Source organism: Netta rufina (genome assembly GCF_964035555.1).
Source record: "Netta rufina genome assembly, chromosome: 15".
Classification (NCBI taxonomy): domain Eukaryota; kingdom Metazoa; phylum Chordata; class Aves; order Anseriformes; family Anatidae; genus Netta; species Netta rufina.
This window is the reverse complement of record NC_140138.1, coordinates 15,503,372-15,526,298: the sequence shown is the minus strand read 5'-3', so window position 1 is coordinate 15,526,298 and position 22,927 is coordinate 15,503,372. Positions and strand designations below refer to the sequence as shown.

At 68.3% G+C, this 22,927-nt stretch overlaps 1 protein-coding gene across 1 annotated transcript; it reads right to left on the bottom strand.

Annotated features, from left to right (window-relative positions):
- Nucleotides 1-983: 983 nt before the first annotated feature.
- On the bottom strand, nt 984-21,702 carry MYO15A (myosin XVA; the record flags this gene model as incomplete). The annotated part of the gene is given in 63 exon segments (XM_084296175.1): nt 984-1,117; nt 1,202-1,342; nt 1,576-1,709; nt 1,846-1,979; nt 2,064-2,197; nt 2,288-2,448; nt 2,536-2,632; nt 2,811-2,888; nt 3,182-3,276; nt 3,437-3,567; nt 3,764-3,846; nt 3,921-3,994; nt 4,177-4,249; nt 4,395-4,461; nt 4,559-4,964; nt 5,311-5,385; nt 5,592-5,703; nt 5,849-5,990; nt 6,089-6,207; nt 6,292-6,407; nt 6,634-6,709; nt 6,835-6,894; nt 7,056-7,177; nt 7,390-7,486; nt 7,570-7,660; nt 8,456-8,594; nt 8,674-8,737; nt 8,861-8,919; nt 9,055-9,181; nt 9,293-9,381; nt 9,459-9,565; nt 9,671-9,862; nt 10,005-10,077; nt 10,181-10,359; nt 10,683-10,918; nt 10,992-11,087; nt 11,746-11,876; nt 11,965-12,046; nt 12,209-12,262; nt 12,410-12,494; nt 12,572-12,747; nt 12,854-12,971; nt 13,100-13,224; nt 13,331-13,376; nt 13,460-13,614; nt 13,897-13,974; nt 14,098-14,223; nt 14,447-14,578; nt 14,697-14,792; nt 14,894-15,017; nt 15,172-15,230; nt 15,381-15,494; nt 15,600-15,761; nt 15,873-15,986; nt 16,068-16,131; nt 16,598-16,701; nt 16,976-17,066; nt 17,205-17,279; nt 17,423-17,532; nt 17,630-17,693; nt 17,799-17,881; nt 18,777-20,300; nt 20,302-21,702. Coding segments are annotated over 63 exon segments (9,774 nt in total). The 3' UTR covers nt 984-1,015.
- Between the last annotated feature and the right edge of the window lie 1,225 nt (nt 21,703-22,927).

Genomic DNA, 22,927 nt, shown 5'->3' with positions numbered 1-22,927 from the left:
TTCCTGCCCCCTCCTCTTCCTAGCCGACACGCCCTTCTTCCGCCCTCACGCCGGAGGGGGGAGGAGGGGATTGGGCGAGAGGAGGAAGGGGGAGGGATGGGGAGGGGGGAGGTGGAAGGTGATTGGGTGATAGGGGAGGGGGCCTCGCGGGCACTGAGGGTGGGAGGGGAGCGTGTAGGGGGGGTGGCCGCGGAGGTGCCTGAGAGGAGGGCCCGTCCCCCCCCCCAAGGGGGGAGGGGAAACTGAGGCAGGGGTGGGGGATTAGGGGGGGGGTAAGGGGGGAATTAGGGGGATTGGGGGATAAAGGGGGGGATCTGGGGGTTTTGGGGGGCACTGGGGGGCTGAGGAGGGGTGGGGGGATGGGAGGGATTAGGGGGAATTGGGGGGGATTGGGAGGGATTAGGGGGGATTAGGGGGGCTGGGGGGATTAGGGGGAATTGGGGTGGGGAGGATCTGGGGGTGGTCGGGGGGTTAAAGGGGGGATCAGGGGGTCTGGGGGGGATTGGGGGGCTGAGGAGGGTGGGGGGGATTGAGGGGATTAGGGGAAATTGGGGGGGATTGGGGGAGATTAGGGGGAAGTGGGGGGACTAAGAGGAGCTGGGGGGGGAAGCAGGGGGTCTGATAAGGGCCGGGGGGCTGGGGGAAGGGGGGTCAGGAGGGGCTGAGAGGGGCTGGGGGGATTAGGGAAGGATTGGGGGGGGGTGGAGAGGGATTAAGGGGGTCTTGGGGGGGCTGGGAGGGATTAAGGGGGTTTGGGGGGGGGGCTGGGAGGGATGAGGGGGGCCGAGGGGTCCACATTCGGCACCCCCATTGTCAGCGAGCACAGCACAGACACAGACACAGGCCGAGGGGGGCAGCCTTGTATGAAATCCTCGGGGTCACAGCCTACGGAGGGGCACAAGGGGGAGATACAGCAGCCTGGGAGACCCCATTCCCAAACCCCAAAACCCCCCAAACCCCCCCAAAAATCCCCCTCCAGGTCCATCCAGCGCTGTTTGGGTGCCGTGGGGGGGTCTCAGAGCAGGGTGATCTCGCTGGGCGGCAGCGTCAGCCTCTTCTCCCGCGCCCCCAGCAGCCTCTCCACGTGCGCAGCCACCACGCGGCACAGCTCCAAACCCTGCGGGACACCCCAATTTGTGTCCCGTCCCCCCCAAAACACACACCCTAAGGTGTCCCTTGGGTGTCCCTTGGGTGCCCCTACCTGCTCCAGCTGCAGCTGGGTGATGCCCTGCGCCAGCAGCTCCCCCAAAGTGATCTCCACGTAGGGGGAGCTGGAGCCGGGGCTCGGCCGCCGCGTCCGCGTGGCCTGGATCTCCCTCAGCGAGAATTTGGCCACCGGCTCCTAATGGAAAGGATTTTTTTTTTTTGGGGGGGGGGACACAACAAGTCCCGAGGTCCCCTGCTGGCTCCCCAAGGAGTGGGTGCCCCAGCAAAGTGGGTGCAGGAGGAGCAAGGGACGGGGTGCCAAATTTTTAGGGGTCCCCACGGTGCTGGGAGAGGGATGCCAGCCCGTTTTAGGGCCGCAGGGGGATGGGAACGCGGGGATCCCCCCGTCTGCAGCCCCCCTCCGCCTACGTGGGTGTCCTTGCTGAGGAAGTTGAGGCCGTTCTGGTTGACGGCCAGGATGCAGGGCGAGGCGATGGCGTTGTTGCTGCAGCTCTGGACGTAGAAGAAGGACGAGCCGAACAGGGGGGAGGCGCTCAGCAGCCCTGCGGGGCGGACGACGGGGGCTCCGTGGAGACCCCAAAATGCCCACGGAGGAGCCTCGGGGTGGCATCGTGTCCCTGTCTCCATCCCAATCCCTGTCCCTGTCCCTGTCCCCATCCCTGTCCCTATCCTGCTCACCCAGGAACTGCGCCCTGGCTTGGTGTGCGCTGAGCGCCTGGGCTTGCTGCGCGTGCTGGGTCACCGCGTGGAGCCAGGACTGGGCTGTGAGCAGCTGGAAGAGCTGCGGGGGGACATAATCCTGCACCTCCCTCCTGCGGGGACACCGAGGATGAGGCCAGCTCTGGCCGGGGGGCTCCCAGTCCCCACGGGATGGGGGCTCCCGGCCGTGTCCGTACGCGGTGGGGAGCCGGTGGCCGTCCTTGGCGCGGTGCTGCAGGGCGGCCAGCTTGGCCAGCTGCTGGAAGTGCTGCTCGCCCAGCCTGGAGGGCGGCAGGACGGTGAACAGCCCCTTCAGGTAGTCGGGGAGCACCTGAAAAAGGTGTTGGGGGGGATACAAAACACAGCGTGACCACCTTGGGGACGTGGGGACAGCCAGGGGAGCCCCGCGGCGCGGCCGGACCTGGTTGTAGTGCACGGTGACGTAGAGCTCGTTGTCGAATTTGAGGGGCTGGCTCCAGACCACGCGGCGGCACCAGAAGGTGTAGCTGGTGGCCAGGCGCTCCGTCTCGGTGGCCACGTCCAGGATGTATTCCCGGCGGCTCAGCGGCCTCACGTTCTGCCCTGGGTGGCCCCGGCAGCCTCAGCGTGCCGCCGAGCCCCCCTCCGGCACCCGCATGGGTTTGGGGGGCACGTCCAGCAGCCCCTCACCTCTGTCGGTGACCACGAAGAGGATGTACTCCTCGAAAGCCTCCGGGCGCTGCAGCCCCATCTCGCAGCACAGCTCCTCGATCACGTCCTGAGCCACCTGGGGCAGGGGGACGCGTGGCTGGGACGGTGCCCGGGGGCTCGCCCTGCGCAGCTCCCCAGGGAACCGACCTCCAGGGATCCTTTTTTTTTTTAATTTTTTTCCCCAAGCGCCAAGCCCCCCAGCCTGCTGAAACCTCGGGGTGCCCCCGCCGAGCCCCTCGTGCCCCCCGCCTCACCGAGCACGTCTTGATCTTGAGGTGCCGCTCGATGCCGCCGGGCAGGAGGAAGAGCTGGCGCTTGGCGCTGCGCCCGGCCTGGAGGGGGGCAGGGGGTGCTTTTATCACAGCGAGAGCCCAAAAAGCACCCCAAAACCACCAGGACATCCCATCCTGTGCCTTGCCAATCCGGCTGTGGCAAGCCATGCTGCCCCCCTAAAAGTTTGGGGCACCCCCAAAGTGCTCCCCCCCCCCAAGGAACGTCCCCACAAAGGGCCATGCCCCACGGTGCCATCAGCTCAGCCCCGTGGGGCTCCTGAACCCATCAAGATCATCCCAAATCTTGGTTGGGGGGGGGATCTGAAGCCCTGCCCGCGGGCACCCGGCCTCACCACCATGGCTTTGAGCTCCATGCTGCTGGGGAACAGGCTGCGGCCGCCGAACTGCAGGGTTTTCCTGAAGTTTTGCTCGCAGGCTTTGGAGATCCCTAGGGGAGACGGGGACGGGCATGGAGGCAGCAGACCCAGGCGCACGGGCTCTGTGGCACCCCGCAGGCACCAGGACAGAGCCCGGCAGGATGAGGCTGAGCCGTGACATCGACCCTTTCTGGCTCCCCTAAAGGTTTCCAGAGCGGGCACAGCCCCTACCGTGGAAAGGGAGCTCCGGGCGCCCGCTGGCACCCTGCAGGAAAGCCAGGAGGAAGGGCCTGAGCACCTCGGAGCACCTGTAGTAGGCGGTGAGGATGTAGAGCAGCCTCCAGCCCTTCTGGCAGCTGTCCCTGCAGGGAAAATTTGGAGCTGAGCCCTCGGGGGCAGAGCGAGGGGGCAGCTGAAACAGCACCCGCAGCCCTGGGGACCGGCACGGCACGGCTGGGTGCGGGCGACCCCAAATTCCTGGGTGTCCCCGTGGTGCCGGGGTGGAAAACTGTCCCCAAAACCAGCCTGGCTGTGCTGTCCCAGCCCAGCAGGACTCACGGCTTGGAGCTGGTGTTGTCGGTGAGCTGCTTGATGATCTGGCAGTACACCTCGTCCCGCAGCGCCTCGTGCTCCGCGCACAGCTAGGGGACAGGCACGGCTCGCTCCGCGGCCGGGGACGTCCCCGCTGCCACCACCCCCATGGCACGGGGTTTACCTTGAGCAGGGTGCAGACGATGTCCAGCTCCGTTTGTCCCCTCGGAGGGTGGTCGCCCATGAACTTCATCACGGCTGGGGGGGAAAAAGGCACACGGTGACGCAGCTCACCCCGTTCCCACCGTGTGACAAACGCCCCAGCCTCCCAAATTGCTGCAGAGGGGGCGATGAGGCTGGAGGAGCCACCCTATTTGTTTGTCCAGACCCTTCTCCAAGGATGGGGGTCCCACGGGGCAGGGGGTTTTGGGGTTTCCTACCTTGGAAAGCCTCGGCGGCCAGCTTGCTGATGCTGCCGTCCGTGAACTCGATGAGTGATTCCTGGATGGGGACCTGGCGGGGAGAGGAGCAGCCCGGAGGGGTTGGGATGGGTTTTGGGGTGGCACTCGGGGTGCTCCTGAGCACATCAGGACCTCGGGAGGACCCACGGGTGATGGTGTGACACCCCGGGCACAGGGTGGCACCCTGCACCCCGCACCTTGGTGAACCTCAGCATCTCCATCCCGTCGGGCCCTTCCTTTTTCCCCTTCATCCCACAGGAATCCCTAGGAGAAAGAGGGGCGAGGGGAGCGTCTGGGCACGGGTGTCCCCCCCCCCGACGGGGTGTCCCCCTCCACGGGGTGTCCCCATCCCTGCACTCACGTGGTCCCGCAGCGCGCCGCGCGGAAATACCGCCTGGCAAAAGCCAGCATGGGGCAGGTCCCCACCACGTCCCCAAGCTGGTCACCTCCAGCACCCTCCGGACCCCCGGGGAAGGCAGGAGCCACCTGCAGAGAGGGGCTGTGGGCACGGGGCACGGCGTCACCGTGCGGGGTGACCCCAAACCCCAGGGCAGCACCCACCTCGCTTCTGCGGTCCAGCTCCCGGGCCACGGCGGTGGAAGCCACGGCCACGGCCACAGCCCCCGAGGCTGCCACCCTGCCCTGCTTGTCCCGGGGCTCCTCTTTCCTCTCCGCCAGCAAGTGGACGAAATCGGGGGCGGCGACGGGCTGGACGTACTCGGCCGGGAAGAGCCCCGACCTGCCGTGGATGGCCCCGAACTTCCACCCTGCGCCGGGCAGAGGGGTGGGGATGGCCCCGGGGGTCTCCCCTGAGCGGCCCCTGCCCCGTGCGGCACCCGGGAGCCCTCCCCAAGTGAAGTCTGGATGTGGTTTTTGGCTGGAAACGGTCACGGGTTGGTGGTGATGGAGGGAAAGGGGGCAGGAGAGGGGCCGCAGACCCCAGTGGGTGCAGGGATGGGGCCGTGCATAGGGTTGGTGCCAAAAGGAGCCCAAATCAGCCAGCTGAGGGGCAGCGGAAAGGGGATTTGGCCCCGGGATGGGGCACGGCCCAGGGCAGCAGCGCGCACGCTGGGGACACGCGTGGGGACACCCCGGCACCCCAAAGCCACCCACCAAAATCCTGGGTGCCCGTCTTCAGCTCCTCCAGGTACATCACCTTCTTGCGGACCACGCAGCCGTAGTAGTGGTCTGGGGGGGGGGGGGACAGGGACAAGGACAGGGGCATTTGGGGACCTGGCACCCTCCTGTCCCCAAACGAGGCCGTTTTTGGCACCGGGCAGAGCAGCGTGGTGGCACCGGAGGCGACCTCGGGGACATCAAGAGGGGGTGGCTCTCCGAGGGACCCCCCCGGCAGGGCGCAGGGCTGTGGGTGCGGGGATTTGGGGGCCGCTCACCTGGCTCGGGGCGCTCCGGGGGCTGCAGGTGGATGATGTCCCCCTTGTGGAAGCCGAGCTGGGCGCCGTCCTCGGGGCTGTAGTTCCTGACGGCCACCACGTACTGGGAGTCCTGGGGGGCAATGGGGGGGGGCTGGCACAGCCCTGGGGTGCGTGCGCACCCGGGGAAATCCGCACGCACCCACGGAGATGCGCAAGGACTTCAAGCACCCCCAGCCCCAGAGCCACCCGTGGGTGCCCCCCGCTGCCCCCCCCACCTTCCTGAGCTCCGTGATGAACTGATCCACCGTGGCCTTGACCTGGGGGGCTTTGGGGGAGAAGAGGATGAGCTTCTCGCTGCTCAGGTTGAACTCCAGCATGTTCCTGGACGGGGTGGTCACGAAGAGGACGTCGGCGTAGCTGGGGCAGGGCGAGGGGAGGGTGAAGCACCCGCGGCACCCACCCCACGCCGGGTGGGGGAGCCCTGGGGGGGGCTGCACTGCCTGCTCTCCCCCTACCTGTACGCCCGCAGCACCCGCAGCTGCTCCCCGGGCACGTTGGTGCCCTTCACCAGCCGCAGCAGCTTGATGCCAGCGTGGGACACGGCCAGGATCTGCACCCCGGTGCCCACGCTGCCCTGTAGGATGGGGTGGGGTGGGGTTTGGCCACGTCAGACAGGGCACGGGGATGCCACCACCCTGTCCCGTGGCCGCGTCCTCACCGTGGCGGGGAAGAGGCGTGAGAAATACACCTCGCAGCCGTCCCGGGCGGCCGCCACGATCTCCTTCTTGACGCTCTCGGTGGCCACGGGGCTGAAGGAGTCCAGCTTGTTTTCCGCTGCGGGGGGAAATACGGCGCACGGTGAGCCCCCGGGGGGGGGTCCAGACGTGGGTTTTGTGGTGGGAGCAGGGATGCTCGACCCCTTTCCCAGCCCAGCAGGATGGCGATGGGGAGCCGAGCATCCCCAGGAGATGGGGACGGGCACCGGAGGGGCCGGGTGGGGTGGGAACGCCCCCGTTGTGACCCCCCCTGGGGGGCAGCGGGCTCGGGGGGGCGGCGTTACCAAAGAGGGACTTCATGCGGAGCCGCTCCTCGGGGCTGATGCGGATGCAGGTGTCAGAGAGCGTGTCGGTGAAGATCTGGGCGAGGAGCACAGGGAATAACGTGACCCCCAGCCCCCCCCAGACCCTCCCGTGCCCTCGGATGTTGCACAGGAGGCTCGGTGGGGCTGTAAATAGGGTGCAGAGGGAGCTCAGCACCTCACCTGCCGGAAGATGAGGTCGAGCAGCAGCGGGTTGTTGCAGCTGTCCTTGGGGTAAAAAACCTGCCAGGAGGGAACAGCAGCACAGAAACCCCCTCTATCCACGCGCCCACCCCACACCAGCCCCGTCCCGGCACGGAGGGGACACGGAGCCGATGCTGCTGCCCTCTCCACGTCCCCCTGCCCCCCCCGGAGCAGGCTGTGCCCCCCCCCAAACCCCGCACCTCCTTGCGGATGTACATTTTCCACGGCACGTTGTGGTAGGTGTAGAAATCCTGGCTGCAGCTGCGGTGGAGCTGGGTCTGGACCTGCTGCGCCTCCGAGGGGAGCTCCCGGGACACGGAGACTGCAAAGGGGTGGGAAAAACCCCCGCGTGTCCCCAGCAGCCCCATTCCACCCGGGGAAACTGAGGCACGGGGGGGGCGCACAGAGGGTTTAGCCATGCACAGCAGCTCTCCCGTGAGGATGCTGCAGAGCTGGCCCCGTTCCCAGCCCCCCAGTGCTATAGGGGAGGACGAGATGCCCCCATCTGCCCCGACCCCCCCCCCCCAGTGATACCTGGGGGCCGGGTGGCCGCGGGTCTCCCCGTCGGTGCTCGTGGCTGGTACCCGCCACCCGTGACGGGTTTCACCGTGGCCACCGCCTCCGAGGGTCCCTGCGGGGTGGCGAGGGGGCTGTGGTCAGGGCTGGGGGCAACCCCACAGCACGGGGGGGGCCCGGGGGTGGTCCCGTCCCTACCACGGCTGCGGGTACCTGGGCTGCCGAGAGCTGCTCCTTCAGGATCTGCATGGCTTCCTCGTGGGGGTCCTGCTTCTTCCCGAAGAGCTTGCTGCGGAGACAGCACCGCAGGGTGACCCGGACCCCAGCATCGCCCAAATCCCAATGTCACCCAAATCCCAGCATCACCCACACCCCAATGTCACCCAGATTCCAGCATCACCCACACCCCAAAGTCACCCAAATCCCAGGATCACCCAAATCCCAATGTCACCCAAATCCCAGCATCTCCCACACCCCAATGTCACCCAGATTCCAGGACCACCCAAACCCCAAGATCACCCACACCCCATCATCACCCAGATCCCAAAGTCACTCAAATCCCAATGTCACCCAAATCTCAGCATCACCCAAACCCCAAGATCACCTACACCCCAACATCACCCAAACTCCAGTGTCACCCAAATCTCAATGTCACCCAAACCCCAGAATCACCCAGATCCCAAAGTCACCCAGAATCCAGCATCACCCACACCCCATCATCACCCAAACCCCAACGTTACCCAGACCCCCATCGTCACCCAAATCTCAATGTCACCCGAATCCCAGCATCACCCAAACCCCAGCATCACCCAGATCCCGGCATCACCCAGATCCTGGCATCTCCCAAACCCCAACATCACCCAAATCCCAGCGTCACCCAGATCCCAGGATCATCCAAATCCCAAGATCACCCACACCCCATCATCACCCAAATCTCAATGTCACCCACACCCCAGCATCACCCAGATCCCAAAGTCACCCAGATTCCAGCATCACCCAAACCCCAAGATCACCCAGATCCCAACCTCATGGCAATAGGACCAGGGGACATGTCTGGCAGCCCCGCTGCGGGGCCGGGGGGTACCTGGGGGGCTGCGCGCCGCGCGGGGCGGGCTGGCACTGCCGGATGATGTTGCGGATGTTGTGCGTGGGCCGTGGGAAGTGCTCCGAGTTCAGCCGGGAGTGCCGCACGGGCTCACCGTCCCACTGCCGGCCTGTGGGCGCTGTGGGGACGAGCTGTGGCTCGGCCACCCCGTCCCCTCGGTGCCACGAGCCGAGGACCCCATCCCCTGCGCCCCTTACCGGCTTTCTGCGGGTAGGGCCGGGGCTGGGGGACGCGGGGGGGTGACCCCTCTGCTGCTCTGCCCTGCAGGGACAGTCACGCCGTGAGGACCTGGCTCCTGTCCCCATTGTCCCCCAGTGTCCCCAGTACTGGGGAGCAGCCTGGGCAGGACCCAGCCCCAGCCCCTCCTGGCCCTGCCCCACTGACCAGGGGTCCCGGTGGGTTGGGGTCCGCCCTGCGCTGCGGGGTCGGGGCTGGCTCCGCAGCTGTGGAGGTAAAAGGGGGAGCTGGGCCAGGCTGGCACTGAGGGCTGCAGGTCCCCAGGGCATCCCCAAGCCACGGGGCTGGGGATCAGGAGGGGAAACTGAGGCACAGAGCCAGGGACAGACCCCGGAGCTCACCCCTCGGCTGCCGCGGCTCTGCGGGCGCAGCGGGTCGGCTCTGCTTGGCATCACCCCCGCCGTCCCCTCCTCCTGTGCCACCTCCTCCTTTCATCCTCTGCACGAGGGCAGCCGGCTTCTCCAGCTCCTGGGGATCAGCATCGGGGGGGAAACTGAGGCAGAGCCCCCCGGCAGAGGCTGCTCCATGCCCCACGCCCCCAACCCCGCTGCGCCTCGGGCAGGGGGACGCCGCGCTCACCCCGTTGCCGTAGGACAGCACGGGGTCGAAGAGGCTGTCCAGGTACCGGTCCAAACCCTTCTGGGTGCGCGGCTCCCCGAAATCAGAGTCTGGCAGGGCAGGGCACAAGGGTGAGGGGTGAGCCCCCGACCCCACAGCGGGCAGCTCGGTGCCGGGGGTGCCGTACCGTGGGGCGGGTACCCCTCAGCCTCCGCCAGCGAGGGCAGCGTGGGCGCTCTGACGGCTGGAGGAGGAGGCACTTCGTCCAAATCCACATCACCGTGCCCCTGTACCCTACGGGGAGAGGGTGTTTGATTACCCCGAGACCCCCAAATCCCAACCCATGACCCTGTGGCACCGATCCAGCCCTGGATCAGGTGCCCCGTGCTGGATACCTACGCCTGGCTGGCACGGCCGCGGCTCCCCGCGCCCTCCCAGGCGATGAGGAAACACGACTTCTGCTTGGGGAAACCCTGCAGCAGCTCCAGGTCGGAGATGAGGTCCAGGACGTAGTCGTGGCCGGCCAGCTCGGCCCACTGGGCGCCTGCCTTCATAGCCACGGACCAGCCCCGCCAGCCCTCCGCCAGCCCCCTGCCGACAGCAGGCTGCTGGAGGTGCCGCCCCGGCTCCGCGGGGACACCGTGCCCACACCTGACAGCTTGGGGTCGCCCAAAATGGCTCGGGGTCACCCAAAATGACTCGGGGCGACGCCGGGTGCTGAGCCAGCGGGTACCTGTGCTTCAGGACATCCCCAGCCAGGTCCTCGCCGGTGCTCCAGGAGTGCACGGGGCAGGAGAAGGTGTCACCTGGAGAGGGGACAGGCGGTGAGCGCGTCCCTCCCTGCCCGCTGGAGGAGACCCCGGTGGGCTTGGCCACGCCGGGACCCTTCTCCGAGCCCCGTCCCCGTACCGTTGAAGCAGAAGAGCTGCAGAGCCATGCTGGCCTGCCGCCGGTTCGCCGTCCACTCCAGCAGCGAGGGCGGGTAGGCGCGGGCGGCCGCGGCGCCCAGCTGGGACCGTGCCATGGCGTGCATCAGCTTGCGCTGGCACACCGGCTTGTAGCCGGCGAAGGCGTAGTCGGAGACAAACCTACGGGGAAGGGGGGACGCTGAGGGGCTGCCCGGGGGTGGCCACAGGCAGCTGGGACAGTTTGGTCCCCCGAGGGACCTTGGAGGACCTCAGGGCATCCCCGGATGTGAGCAGCGTCCTTGGGTGCACGCGCCAGGAAGGTCCTGGGGGCACCAGTGGGATGCTGGAGGGACACCGCAGTGCCACCGGGCACACGTGGCAGGCTGTCCAAACGAAACCCTATGGATTTAGGGGCTGTCCCCTCCCGGTGGTCCCCCAGCAAGGCTCGGACCCCCTCCCACACCACCCATGGGGTCCCAGCGAGCCCCCCGTCCCCGGCTCACTTGAGCAGGTACTTGTCGAAGGTGGCCGAGGGGGGGAAGGCGCTGAGGCAGGCGGCCAGCAGCAGCCAGCCCCGCTCCTCGTTGTTGACGTTGGTGTTGCGCCAGACCTGGTTGGCGGCTTGTGCCAGCAGCTCGTCCCGCAGCCCCGGCGCCGCCAGCCCCTTCTGCACGATGTAGTTGCCAAAAAGGGTCTCCTGCGAGCCGCCCAGCCCCGGGTCGCCCATGAAGCGCAGGATCTGCGGCGGGGACGGCGAGGGTAGGTCGGGGTGGCCGTCATCCGGCTCTTTTCTCCCACCCCGTCCCACTTACCAGCTTGAAGAGGCCGAGGGCCTCGTGGCACAGCTCCTCGTCCAGCCGGGTGAGCGGAGCTGCCAGCGGGGCCGTCAGCATCCCGAAAGCCGGCTCCTGCAGCGACACCCGCACCCCCCCGTGGCTACCTGGTCCCCGGGGACCCTGTGCCACTGCCACCCGGGATGCAGCAGGGGGGGAAACTCGGAGCCGTGGTGCTGAGCACGGTGGATGGAGGCAATGGGGCTGGGGGGCAGGAGGGGGCCGGCACCGCCGTGAGGCTGAGAGCAGGATCCGGCCCCGGCGCTGCTGTTGGGGATCCAGGGGACTTGGAAACACACAAGGGGGAGAGGAGGAAGAGGAGGAGGAGGAGGAGGAGGAAGGAAGGGCGCAAAGCAGCCGGGGCCAGGGATGGGGGCCCGGGAGCAAAGCGACCTGATCTCCCGGCCCCGCGGATTCCGGATCTGCCCCGCGTCGGGCGTCCAGCAGGGCTCGGCGGGTGTCTCTGCGATAACCTCAGCGGGGTCCCCCCGGCCCCTGGAGACGACAGGAACCCACAGGGAGGGCGGGCGGGCAGGAGGCTGCCTCCAGCCCCACGCAGCACCGCAGCCACCCCACAGCCGGCCCCTCTCACGCCCCGTGGCACCGCTCAACCTCATGCAGGGACCCCAAAAAAAACCAAACTGCTCCACCGCGTCCGGGGCGCTGAGGAACCCCGCGAGCCCCGAGCGCACCGGGGTGGGCACCCACCGGTGGCTGCCGGTGCCACCCTTACCTGGAAGTGGCCCCGCACGTACTTGGCCATGGGGTAGTCGTTGATGTCGAGCGGGAGGGTGAGCTGGGAGTCGGGCTGCAGCGCCGGGGGCGGCACCAGGACCACGCAGCCGGCGTTCACCTCCCGGGCGGCTACGGCACAGCCGGCAGCTCCGGCACCCTGCACCCCACGGATGGGGACGGGGGTGGTTCAGAGGGGAGCCCTGCCGGCCCTACTCACCCGCCGCGGCCTCCAGCAGCCCCATCAGCTCTGTGGGGATCTCCAGGTGCGTCACGTCCACCACCTCCCTCCTCGTCAGCTCCTGCCAGGGGCACAGGGGTGGCACCCGCTCGCCGCGCCGCTCCTCGCCCCGGTGCCACGGCGATGGGAAAACTCGTGGCATGGATGAGGGCACGACAGCATTGCACACGCACTGCACACACACACGCTGCTGCCAGCACTACGCACACCCTCGCCCCGTTACCTGCTTCATCCTCTCCTTCTCCTCCTCCGCCCGTCGGCGGGCGTCCTCCTTCCTCTGCAAGCAAGGACACGGCGCTGAGCGGGACACCCAGCAGCACGGGACTCCCTGGGGTGCCATCACCCACCAGGCACTGCCCTGAAGATCTGGGGGGGCTCAGGATGGGGTGGTGACCCCCCCGTGCCGTGCCACCACCCCTCTCACCTTGAGGTACCGCCGGCGGTTCACGTAGATGTGCACCAGCGACCTGAACTTGATGAGCGTGTGCCTCATGCGCCGGTACCGCTGCCTGCAGGAGGGCACCGCCGTCACCCCGTGCCACCACCAGCTGGGACCAACCCCCCTGGGTGTCCCCCAGGCCCTCACCTGGCCAGGTAGCCTCGCGCCCGGCTCTGCAGCAGGACGATCTTGCGGCGCAGCGAGCGGAATCGCCGCTTGATGAAGAAGGTGCGGGCATAGCGCTGCAGCGTGAGCGCGGCCAGGTGGTGCGCACGGGCACGCTTGCTCTCCAGAGCCTGGTACAGCTGCTCCTTCAGGAAGAGCTTGGGGGGGGGGGACACGCCGTGAGACCCCCCAGTTCGGCTGCTTTCCCTCAAGGCACCGCTGGGACCCGCGTGCCCACCCTGGAGGCGTTTTGGGGGTCGGTACCTTGGTGACGCCGACGTAGTACATGCTGGGGCTGACGGGGCAGAGGTTCCTCAGCATCTCCACGCAGTTGGCCCCGTTGGGAACCACGTTGGACCACATGTCGACCAGGCAGCGGTACCTGGGCGAGCCCGTGATGCTGTCACCACAAGGGACACCTCCCCGTGCCACAGCCCGGCTGGGGACGCTGCCACAAACACCTCCCCGGGGTGACGAGCTCCGAGCCACCTCCCCGAGCACCCCTGGCACCTGTCGATGAAGACGAGGAAGGGGATGCGGATGGGGAAGCCCTCCTTGCGGATGCGGATGGTCTCCAGGATGCCCGAGTAGCGCAGCTGGCTGCTGACCACGTCGGCCTCAAACAGCCCCGGCTCCTGGGGACGAGGGGGGTGAAACCACACGAGGAAACCCAAACCGGCGAGGGGAAGGGGGACGCGGGGACCCGCGTGCCACCAGGCGCCCTCTCCACGCTGCTCTCACCTTCTTGTTGTTGGGTTTGAGGCAGCGCACGAAGAAGGGGTTGCACCTGCGTTGGAGAAACACCGTCAGCCTCAGGGGACGGGGGACAACTCCAACCCTGCCACCAGGGCTCGTCCTGCCCGCCCCGACCTCTCCATCTTCTCCACCAGGTCCAGGAGCGACTGCTGGAAGCGGGCGGCCACGGTGGGAGCCTTGTAGCGCCGCGTCCTGGTGCTGCTCCTCCTCACCAGGCTCCTCTGCCGGGCCAGCACCTGGGCATGGCCGAAGAAGAGGTTGGCCACCACCTGGGAGGGACGGGAAGGGTTACGGGGGGGGAGGAAGGTGGCCGTGGTGGCACGGCACCCCCCCCGGGTCCCCTTCTTGGGTTTTTGAGATGGGAATCCCAAGAGGGGAGTGCATTGATGGAGGGGGAAAAGCCTGGGGAGCCCCATGGGAAAAGGGCATGGGGCCGAGCCGGTGGCATCCCACAGGTCCCCTGGTTTCCTGAACCATGGGGACAAATGTTTGGGGACATGAAAGCTGCATGGACTGATGTCCCCCTGTCCTGCACCTGGGCAGGGCCCTACCTTGGTCCTGCTGCTGAGGAACAGATCCAGCACGTCCTGGCGGACCTGGTCGTAGTTCTTATCCAAAAACTTGTGCACCTGGCACGGAGCAAAACCTCCCGGTGAGGAGCGTGGCAGGGGGGGGACGAGGAGCCCCAGGCCAAAACCCTGAAGGTGTGGGGCTGCTCCTGGCCCCCCGTTGTAGGATCAGAGGCCCCGTACCTGGTAGGTCACCTTCCCCGCGTAGTGCTTGATGGTGAACTCTGGCAATGGCATCTTCGGCTTGGTGTAGAGGGGGTTGGTGCCGTGGTGGTAGTGGCACTTCTGCAGGAACGTGTGGTCCGTGGCCTGCCGACGGCACGGGGTGAGGCCCTGCGGCACCCCTGGAGGGCACCCAGAGTGCTGCCCCCCACCAAAAAGGGGAGAAATCCCCCCCCCAGTTGGGCTGTGAGCTGGGAGGAGCGCTTCCAGAGGGATTTAGGAACAGCCCCAGCTCTCAGCTCTGCCATGGCCATGGGCACCTCCTGCTCCGTGCTTCAGTTTCCCCAGTGGCAGAGAGGGGTGCAGTCACCTGGGGGAAGCAGCTCTGGTCGTCCAGGATGCGGAGGATGCCGTAGGGTTTTTGGGAGATGAGGTCGATGCAGGGCTGGTTGTCGCTGAAGGGGATTTCCTTCCATTCGATCTGCTCCCGCAGGTATTCCTCCTGCGGTGCCAGCCACCCCCTGAGCCCCGTGCCACGGGGTGGGCGCTCGGACACCCCAAAATCCCCAGCTCTGGGGTGACCGGGGCTGGGCAGACCCCAAATCCTCTCCCCTGCTCACCTGCTCCTCCTGGAAGACGATCTTGTTGAAGAAGAACTGCAGGTACTCGTTGGCGTAGTTGATGCAGAGCTGCTCGAAGCTGTTGAAGTTGAGATCCTACAAAAAAAAAAAAAAAATAAAGGGTCGTGGCTCACGGGACCACGCAGAAACCGTGGTGAACTGGGGGAAAAGGAGGATGCAGAGGGGCTGGCCCCCACCTCGAAGCCGTAGATGTCCAGGATGGCGATGGAGAGGGCGTCCTGCCGCGGGTACACCAGCTTGTTGATGCGGTCGGTGAGCCAGCCGAAGAGCAGCGCGTACAGGGTCTTGGCGATGGCATCCCTGACGGGGTGGGCGAGCAGAGAGCTGCCACGGGGCACCCCGGCCACCCACTGCCCCCTTGCAGCACCCTGCACAGCCTGCACAGATGTGATCGGGCCCTTTTCCATCCCTGCGCCATCCCCATCCCCTCGCAGCCCAGACCCCTTCCCCTCACCTGGCATCCACGGCGCTTTCCACAGTCAGCGGGGTGAAAATCTTCTCCCGCAGCGTTTCCTGGTTGGGGACACACGAAGCCATCAGCGGGGCAGAGCTTTCAGCCCCCACGGCCGTGGTTTTGAACCCTCCGGGCTCCGGCACCGCTCGGAGAGATTGGGGACCCACCCCTGCCCCCCGTGCACCCACCCCTGCTCCTCGTGCACTCACCGTCACCTTGAAGGTGATGGCTTTCTGCAGCCCCTCGGGGGAGACCTGCAGCAGCTCCGCCACCGTCCGGATCTCCGTGGCGCTCACCACCGTGGCGATCTCCTGGCAGTCCGTCTGCGGGACGCGGGGGGTGACGCCGTGGGATGTGACAGTCCCCTTCCCCGCGCCCCCAAATCGGGCCGAAAGAGGGCAGCTGGGGGGGGAGCTGGCGGGGGTTACCTCGTATTTCTCGAAGTAGACGTTGCCCAGGTGGAGGACGGAGGAGAGGATGCGGAAGATGCTGTTCTGCTCGTCCACGCTGAAGCCCAGCGCCTCCATGGTGCTGAGCAGCCGTCGGAAATCCTCCGCGTCCTCCTTGCCGGGGATCTCGCAGTTCCCACCCTGCCACGGCCCCCACGGGGCCATCAGCATCCCGACCCCAAACCCGGGGGGTTCAGGATGCAATGGGGCACCCCGAAACCCTCGGGGTGGGCAGGGAGGGGGGCACACGACCTGGTTCAGGTAGTAGTAGGTCTCGGCGCCCTGCAGGCAGTAGCGTTGCCGCTGCTGGGCGGGCAGCCCCGCCAGCATCTCGTAGAAGATGTGGTAGTTGCGCTCGCTTTTGGCCTGGGGGGGGGGCAGAGAGCAGAGCTGTGGTGGGGGTGACACTGGGGGGGGGGAAGAGGCAGAGCCCCCCCTGCCACCCACCTGGAAGACCACGCGGGATTTCTCCAGCAGGTACTGCGAGGTGATGGCACCGCAGATCAAACCGCTGCAGGGGCGAGAGCGGGCGCCCGGCTGGCAAACTGGGGGGCTGGGGGGCGGCTCCGTGCCCACCCCCGCTCCCCCCCAAGCACGGGTTGGGGTCACCCCACTCCCCAGGTGCTCCCCCAGCAGGGATGGGGGGGATCTGAGCAGGGATCTCGAGGGATGGAGAGATGGACACCGGGCACCCCCCCCCCCCCCGAGGGGCTGTGGGGACCCACGGGCTGTCACCGTGGGCACAACTCCCCTGTACCCCCCCCCCCCCAGTGCTGTGGGCAGGGGGCAGCAAACGCTGCGTGACTTCAGGCAGCATCTCCTGTCCCCCCCTGCCACCCTTCAGCCCCAAAATCACCCCCACGTGCGTCCCACCCCGCCGTGATGGGGAGCGGGCAGGGGCACCCCCGGAGCGGGGCTGGGCTGGGGCCCCCCCGGGAGAGGAGAGGATGTGGGGCGGGGGGCTCGGCGTTACTTACTCCTCCAGAAAGATTTCCACAAATTTCCCAAACCTGCTGGAATTGTCGTTCCTCACGGTTTTGGCGTTGCCGAAGGATTCCAGCAAGGGGGTCGCCTCCAGGATCTGCCCGCGGCCAACGGGGAGAGCCCGGGGTGAGCCCACGGCCCGGACACCCCAAAGCACCACGGCCATGGGCTGTCCCCACAGCAGGGACCCCCCCCTGTGCCGAGCCCTCTGGGGGTGCCACCCACGTCCCCCCCGGTACCTCTATCTGCCGTGGTCCGGGTGGCAGCGTGGGGACAAGGAGAGAGCGGTGGAGATGGCGGAGGGGAGAGCGGAAAGGGGTCAGGGGACGGGGACAGGGGGATGGGGACAGGGGGACGGGGGCAGCACCCACCTGCTGAGCAGTGCTGCGCTTCTGGCTGACGGCTGCCAGGTAGCGCAGGATCAGCTTGGTGGCCTCGGTCTTCCCCGAGCCGCTCTCCCCGCTGAAACGCAGAGGGGAGGCACCCCCTGAGACCCCTTAAACCCCCACCCCGCGCACCGGGCTGGTGCCAGCACCCCAGGACACAATCAGCGATCGGGGTGGTGCTAATTTGGGGCCGCGTGGGGCCGGCCCCTCTCACCTGATGACGATGCACTGGTTGTGTTTGGCATCCAGCACTTTGGAGTAGGCGACGTTGGCGATGGCAAAGAGGTGCCTGGAGAGGTGAGGGGGGGGGGGAGCACATTTTGGGTGCATGTTACTACATCACAGGGACCTCCAGCAGCCTCTGGGCTCTTGTAGGACCTGGGGCGGGTGGCACCCGGTGCCCCATCTCCACGGCAGCACCCCGATACTCACGGGGGGTTCTCGCCCAGCGCCCTGCCCTCGTACTGCAGCACCTGCTCCGTCCCGTAGATGTTGTAGAGCCGGTAGGGGTTCACCGACACCAGGATGCTGCCGATGTACGTCTGCAGGACAACGAGGTGTGGGGCTGTGGCACCGGGAGGACAAAGACCCCTTGGAAACCCTAAAGCATCAGGGGATGCTCTGCGCCCCTGCCCTTACGTAGATGAGCTGGCGCTCAAACCGTGTCCGGATGTTGCTCAGCACCGCGGCCTCCTGCAGGTCCCTGGTGTAGGGTGAGGCTGCGTTACGGGGTGCAGGGGGAGCACAGGACATGCCACCCGTCCCCAAAAATGTCCCCGTCACCCTGTGGGGGCGCTGGGGCACTCACTCGAGCTGGGTCAGGTCCTCCAGCCCGTCCTCCTCCCGCGGCTCCTGGTAGCGCACGATGGGCAGGCTGCACAGCGACTGCATCTGCACGGGGCAACCGTGCGGGGCCATCAGGGCACTGCTGCCCCCTCCGCCACCTCCCACCCGAGGGGTTTTGACCACCCCAAAACCCCCAGCTGTGATGTGAAACTGGGGAGCCCAACGGCAGTGAGCGCAGGGACCCCGTGCAAGCACCCCGTGGTGCCAAATTGGGTCCCCGTGGCGAGAGCGTCACAGATCGATAGAGAAGGGTGCTGGAAATTGGGGACTGCCCCAGGAACTGTCCCCTAGTGAGCAGCTGGGGACAGGAGGTGGCTGCGTTGCCCTCATTTCAGCACCTACACCTCACGCCCAAAGCCCCCATGGGGGCTGCAGGGCGGCAGCAGAGGCAATGGAAACCCCGAGCAGGTCGGCACCTCCAGGGGGGAACGATGGAGGGAGGTGGCTGAGCTGTGGGGGCTGGGGGCTGCTCCCCGTGGCCGTGCCCGGTGCCGTGGCCGTGCCCCAGGGGATCGGCAGAGCTGGTGGCGTGGAAGCAGCACGGCCCAGCCCAGAGCTCGGCCGTCAGGAAAGCAGACACCCTCTGGGGTCACCTCCTAACGAAACCTCTCCCTCCCCAGCCCGCGGATCGGGTCTCAGCATTTCCATACGAGGGCTGCAGCCAGCGGGACTCAGGTGTCCCCTGCGCAGGGGGGGGGCCGCGCAGCCACCGTCCCCCATCCAGCAGCACCCCCAACACCCACACCACCTCCCCCCAAAGCCCTGACCGCTCCGTGCTCCCCAAAAAACCCTCGCACCTCGCTTTCCCTTCCCGGCAGGCGAGCGGGTGGCTGGTGGCTGGGGTTGGACACGATGCCCACGCGCCCACCAGCTCCATCCCGTGGGCATCTCCACTCCAGACCACCCCACGCTCGCCCCGGCACCCCGCCGCCGGCGTTACCTTGCTGCGCCAGGGCTGCTTGGTGCCCAGGTACCCGTCTGCCCAGGGGTTCCTGTCCCTCCAGCCGCCCGCCGCCGAGCGCTGGCTCAGGTACCGGGCGATGTCGGCTCCCCGCTGGCTCCCCCGCCGCCGGCCACGCTCGGCGGGGTGCCGGGGGTAGCCCTGCTCGGCCGTCCAGGCGTCGGGCATCTCCCGCACCCTCACGACGTGCTGCTTGGACCAGTGCTGCTTGTACATGCGGGACGCCCTCCGGAAAGAGCCCAGCCTCTGGATCTGCGGCGTCACCACGGCGTAGCGCCCCGCGCCGTCCTCCCCGGCCGCGGCCTCGCTCTCCGGAGCTCTTTCGGGGGCACGGGTGCTGCGGCGGAGGCTGGACGGAGAGCCCGGGGCACGGCCGCGGGGAGAGGGGCTGCGGCGGGTGCTGGGGGTGGAAGCGGGGAGCGGGCACCGCGCAGGGGGGCTCGGAGATCTGGGGGTGCCCCCGTCCCGCCGGGACGCGCGCCTCGGTGGGGAGGGCGAGCGGGACAGGGGACGGCGAGGAGGAGGTGGGGATGGGGGGGCTGGGGTGGGGGCCATGCTCCCCACCAGCAGCGACGCCAGGGACTGCCCCATGTGCCGGATCCGTCCCGGGGACAGGCTGCGGCCCCCAGTTTGGGTAGGAGATGGTCTTGCTGGTGGTGACTGCGGGGCCATGCCAGCCAGGGGCTGCCCGATGCGCTGGAGGAAAGATTTGGGGGGCCCAGGAGCAGGGCTGGGCGGTGGGGGGGTGCCCTGCCAGGGGGGCAGCTCCACGCTGGGTCCCTCATCCCAGGAGGGGTTTGGGGGGCCGAGCCGGCGGCTGCCAGGGCGCGAGGATGGGGGGAGGAAGGGGGTCCTCATCAGCGGCTTCACGGCCTTGGTGGGGGGCTCAGGCTGCCGGGGCCAAGCTTGGGGGAGCCGCCCGGGGGCTGTCACCCCGGGGGGGCTGCTCCGCCGTGAGGGCCGCGGGGTCAGGGGCCTCCCCGAGCCCACCACGGGCACCCCCAAACGCTGGGACCCCGGCATCGCGGTGTTTGGGGGTGCCCGTGGTGGGGTGGGGGGCTCGGGGCTGAGGCGTCGGAGGCTGGAGCCGAGCCCTGGGGAGCGCCGCGCGCCCTCGCCCCGCACGCTGCCGGGGGGCTGCCGGGCTGGTGGGGGGGAGCCCCCGGGGTTTGCAAAGGGGTTACGGAGCGAGGGCGGCCTCAAACCCCCCGGCTCCCGGGGAGGGGACTGTCCCCACGGCCCCCCTGGTGGGGAGGGGTCCCTGGAGGGAGCATCTCGTGGCGGGGGGTCCCGGCCGCCCCCTGCCCGCAGCGACCCCGCGCTCTCCATCCCCGCCAGCCTGCGGGTAAAGCGCCTGTAGGCAGGCTGGGGGGCCCCACGGTGGTCTCGGGGGGGTCCCGCACCCCTGGGTGCACGGCCGGGGGGCTGGGGCTGCGAGAGGGAGCGCTGCAGGAATTGCCCCAGGGGGCTCCCGCACGCCCGTGCCGCCGAGACGCGGCCCCCCCCGGCGTCCCGCGGGGCTAACGGGAGCCGGTGGCGGCTCGTACTCGTCGTAGTCATCCTCGTCACGGTGCGGGGACGGCGGGAGGGAGATATCCAAGCGGTCCCTGCCGAAAATCTTCACCTGAGGCCGGGGGAACAGCCTGAACTTCCTATTGAGGGAGAGCTTGGAGGACAGCGTGTCCCGCATGCCCTTGAGCGAGGAGGTGCTGAGGATGGAGAAAGGATAATCCCTCTCCTCCTCCTCCTCCTCCTCCCACTCCTCCGGCTCCTCGGCCTCGACGATCTCGTCCAGGGGCAGGGCGTAGGGGTTGCAGGAGGACTGGGCGTGCGGCGCCCACCCGCCCTCGCTGTACTGGACGCGGTGCTCGGGGTACTCAGCCCCCGGGTACCCCCCGCCGCCCGCCACGGGGCCGAGGGGGTCCCCGAAGTCCTCGTAGGGGTCCCCCCCATAGCCGAACGGCCCCATTGCCTCCTCGCCGTACTCCAGGTCGCTGCCATAAGGGTCGTGGAGGCGGAGCGGGGTCCCGTCGCCGTAGGGCTCGTAGTCCTCGTCCTCCGCGTAGCCGTAGGGGTGCTCCAATGGCTCGTCCTCCTCCCAGCCCCCCCCGTAGAAACCGTACTCCTCCTCCGCCTCGTAGCCAGGGTACTCGACGTAACGGCCGGGCGCCACGTCCTCAAAGCCATACCCCGCCGGGTAGCCTTCCTCCTCCTCCTCCTCCTCCTCATAACCACGCTGGAGGCCGTAGGGCCCATCCTCCTCCTCCTCAGCATATCCACGCCGGCGCCCGTAGGCTCCATCTTCCTCCTCCTTGGCGTAGCTCAGCCGGCGCCCGTAGGCCCCATCCTGCGCCTCCTTGGCGTACCCACGCCGGTGCCCGTAGCCCCCATCCTGCTCCTCCCGCGCCCACCCGTAGCGCGGCCCCGGCGTCTCCGCGGGCGCACGCAGCGATCGGGGCCGTGCCGGGCGCCGCGCCATGCTGCCCAGCCTCTCTGAGGTACCGGGGGCCGCCGGGCCGCTGCCGGCCGGGAGCCGCCTCATGTTGGCTCGGTGCCTGAGGATCTCGTCTTCCGCGGGGAACGGCAGCTTCTTGGCACCGATGCGGGACAGCCAGGCCGTGTCGGCCGCCCGGCCGCCCCCCGCCAGCCGCCCGCGCCGCGAGAGGAGTTTCCTGGCCAGCCAGCCCGTGGCGGCGGCCGCCTTGCTCAGCACCTGCGCCCGGGGCTTGAATTTCCTTTCCGGACGCCGGCGGAAGAGGGACGCGCCGTCCTCGGCCGCCTGCCCGGCCCGGCGCAGCAGGAGGAAGGATGGTTTTGGCGGCGGGGAGGTGGTGGTGGTGGTGGTGGTGGCGGCGGCGGCATCGGCCTCCTTCCTCTTCTTGCCCACATGCTTGAAGCGCACCATGAGGTTGGAGGTGGACTTGAGCACGGCCTTGTTCTTCTTCTTCTTCTTCCTCTTGGTGCTGTGCTTCTGCAGCCCCCAGAAGAAGCGGGAGGTGTTCTTGAACTGCCCCTTCTTGGGACGACGCAGCCCCAGCTTCTTGAAGCCCAGGAAGAGCTTGGAGGTGCTGCGGAGGCTCCGCTTCGCCCGGGCCTTGGGTGCCGCCACCGCCACCTCCTCCTCCTCCTCTCCTGGGCCAGACGCTGCGGTGGAGGCTTTCGTCTGGCCCTTGGCCTCCGCGCCCTTGGCCCCTTTCTTCTTCTTGGCGTTGTCGGCTGCAAGACCCAGCGCCAGCTTGGAGGCGCCCTTGACGTTCTTGGCCGGCGCGGCATCGCTCTCGCCTTCCTCCTCCTCCGCCTCCAGCTGCACCTTCTTCCCCCGGCCCGGCTTTTTGGCCACCACCGCCTTGAGCACCCCCTTCTTCTCCTTCCCTTTCGCCTTCTTGGGCTCCTCCGCAGCGGCCTCCTCCTCTTCCTTCTCCTTCTCCTCCTCCTCCACCGCCACCACCTCGGGCTCCTCGCTCTCCTCCGCCTTCAGCAGCTCCGCGTCCGACGCCTCCTCCGCCTCCTCCAGCGCCTCCTTCTTGCCCTTCTTGCCATCCTTCCCCTTCCCTTTGCCCCCCTTGCCCTTGCCATCCGCCTCCTTTTTGGGCTCCCCCTTCTTGCCGACCATCCCGGCGGTGGCGCCCGCTCATGCTCCGGCTCTCGCGCCCGCACCGGCCCCGGCGATGCCCCACGCCGCCGGCACGAGGCGGCCCCCGCCCCGGGGAGGGGAATTTACCTGCGCCCGGTCTCAGCAGGGCACGTGCCCGTGCGTGGCTCCCGTGGCCGCCCGGGGGGGCTCCCGGCTGGGCATGGCGTGGGGACGGGGGGCGCGGGGACGGCGGGAGCTGCCGCCTGCCTCCCTCTCGGCACCCCGCGAGTCCGGCCGTGAGGTGCTCGCCGCGGGGCCGCCGGCTGTAACCCAAGCTCCGGGGCTCGTGGCGCCATGAATAATGCAAGGGACGCGCCGCTCCTGCCCCGAGACTTTTCCGAAGAAGACAGAGGGAAGGTGAGAAACACCACCGCGGGGAGAGCTGGGTCCCACGTGAGGAGCATCCCCCCGGGACCCCCCGGACCATCCCCACAGCTCACAGTGGGGTGCTGCGGGGTCTGAGCTCCCAGCACGGCCAGCTCCGTGCCCTGGGAAG